The following is a 2,336-nucleotide window of genomic DNA, read 5'->3' as shown; positions in this document are numbered from 1 at the left end:
TCATGATGTCACTACCATGATCACAGACCAAGAAGAGAATGAAATACAAAATAACAAATATACCATATTCTACGACTCGACTCTAGATGAAAAACAGACGGCCAGATGCTTATTAAAGGCGATAAGGGGAGTGCTGGATAAGACAAAAGATGCTACATATGTTTTACCTAGCGGTCCCCATGGTAGTATTATTAAAAAGATTCTAATATACATGAACAGGAATAACGCCTCAATGGTCTCCCTAGTTGTCCCTGGGAGGCTCGATACAACCCGGACAAGAACCAGATCGACCTCCAGACGACGTGCCACTCCTCCTGTTGAGGGTAGCAAAATAGTGGTGGTGAAGGCACAAGGAAAATCCTTCGCTGATTTACTTAAAACTGTTAAAAACAAAGTAACTAAGGATGAAGCCGGGGAAGTATTGTCCCTTAGGAAAGGCAGAAATGATGAGCTGGAAGTCAGAATCAAGGGTGAAGATAATGCTGCACAGTTCACTACCATCCTTCGAGACAGAGCCGCCGAGTTACAAGTGGATTTGAGGACAAGAGGGGATCGGCGAGCAGTCGTTCATATAAAAGACCTGGATGCCGACACTACGGAAAGAGAGATTAACGATGCTATTGCTGCGGTAGCTGGCTCCTCTGAATCCTTCCGAGTTACATCTATCAGACATGCTTACGGTGACACCCGCAATGCCACTGTAATTACTAACTATAGAACTGCCACTAAACTGATCGCCAGCAGAATAAAAATAGGCTGGGTACACTGTCGTGCTTATATCCGCACAGAAAATGACAAGTGCCAGAGATGCTGGACATCTGGGCATAGGAGTATAGATTGCAAAGGTCCCGACAGGTCTGCCCTCTGTTTTAATTGCGGGGAGAAAGGGCACGTAATTACGGACTGCAGAGAAGGCATGAAGTGCTTAGACTGTGGCAGCGAAACACACCGCACCGGAGGCATGAAGTGCGGCTCCAGAGGCGATGCCTAAGTTACTGATGGCAAACACCAACAGGAGTCGTCTCTCCCTTGACTTAGTGGGAGCGACGGCCATGGAAATCGATGTCGATTTATTGGTTATAACTGACCCTAATAGAATTGAAGCTGCTCGCCACGTTTGGACCACCGACACTGCCGGGGATGTAGCAGTTACGAGCTACAGTAATAGATGCCCGTGGCAACTGTATCATCGTGAGGAGGGTATCCTTGCCATCACTTTCGCCGAATTTGTTTTAGTTGCTGGCTATATTAGTCCTAATGTTCTTCTGGAGGACTTTGAGACATATATTGACAGAATTACGATTTTAATAATACAAGCACCCAAAAGGGTCATATTAATGGGTGACTTTAACTGTAAAGCCATTATAGCTGGTAGTCAATACACAAACAACAGAGGTCGGATTTTCGCGGATATGATGATGGCTACTGGCCTTATTTGTCTTAACGACGGCACGTATACCTTCGAGGCAAGAGGACACAGAACGGTTCTCGATTTAACATTGATTGATAGTAGATGGGACGCACACACTTTCCACTGGTGTGTGCTCGAATCGGACACAGGCAGCGACCATCGTGCCACCCTGTTGGTCATGGACAGCTCTCACGCTCCCGCCCATGCCTCTTCTAAACCACCACGATTAAACGGATGGCAAATTAATATGGTTGTCAATAGGACTGCTGCTAAACTGGCAAATAATAATGAGCTCACACCATTAGTCCTGCAGAATATAATTACAGAGGAAACGGCCAGGATCCACCAATCGGTTAACAGAAAGCATCCAGTTTACTGGTGGTCACCAGAAATTGCCCTGCAGCGCAACAGGTTACAGTACTGGAGAAGGAAGAAATATAGATTACGAGCAGGAGGCGGCCCTCCTTTTGAAGCCGCACTTAATGAATTTGCGGCGGCAAGGCGAGAGCTTAACTACATGATCAAGCGTGCAAAAAGGAACCGATGGAGGGAATTATGCTCTGAATTGGACTCCGATCCCTGGGGACGGGCTTACCAAATAGTTATGAAGAGGTTCGGACGACGTCTGCCCGTCCTCACGTCGGAGAATGCAACTGCACAACTAACAGATTTGTTCCCGGTCAGAGATGCTTGCCGATTTGAATAGCCGGACTGTGAAAGATATAGATTCACGCAAGAAGAGGTCAAAGAAGCAATAGGCCGCCTTAGAGACATAAAAAGTCTGGGACCTGACAGCATTCAAGCCGCTATCCTCAAGGGACTAATGAGAAAAGTTCCTTGGGAGATTACCGACATCGCCAATTTTGGTGTCTTGCACAAAGTTTTCCCTGACTGCTGGAAGGCTTCCCGAACCGTATTTTTACCT

At 46.5% G+C, this 2,336-nt stretch overlaps 1 protein-coding gene across 1 annotated transcript; it reads left to right on the top strand.

The window, feature by feature from the left end:
• The first annotated feature begins 1,052 nt into the window (after positions 1 to 1,052).
• On the top strand, positions 1,053 to 2,117 carry LOC142322571 (uncharacterized). The gene has a single exon (XM_075361645.1). The coding sequence runs from the start codon at positions 1,053 to 1,055 to the stop codon at positions 2,115 to 2,117; it is 1,065 nt and encodes a 354-aa protein (XP_075217760.1).
• Positions 2,118 to 2,336: the final 219 nt, after the last annotated feature.

This window comes from Lycorma delicatula, chromosome 4, assembly GCF_047948215.1.
Source record: "Lycorma delicatula isolate Av1 chromosome 4, ASM4794821v1, whole genome shotgun sequence".
Taxonomy (NCBI): Eukaryota; Metazoa; Arthropoda; class Insecta; order Hemiptera; family Fulgoridae; genus Lycorma; species Lycorma delicatula.
Note: the sequence above shows the minus strand (reverse complement) of the source record. Positions and strands in the feature narration are given on the sequence as shown.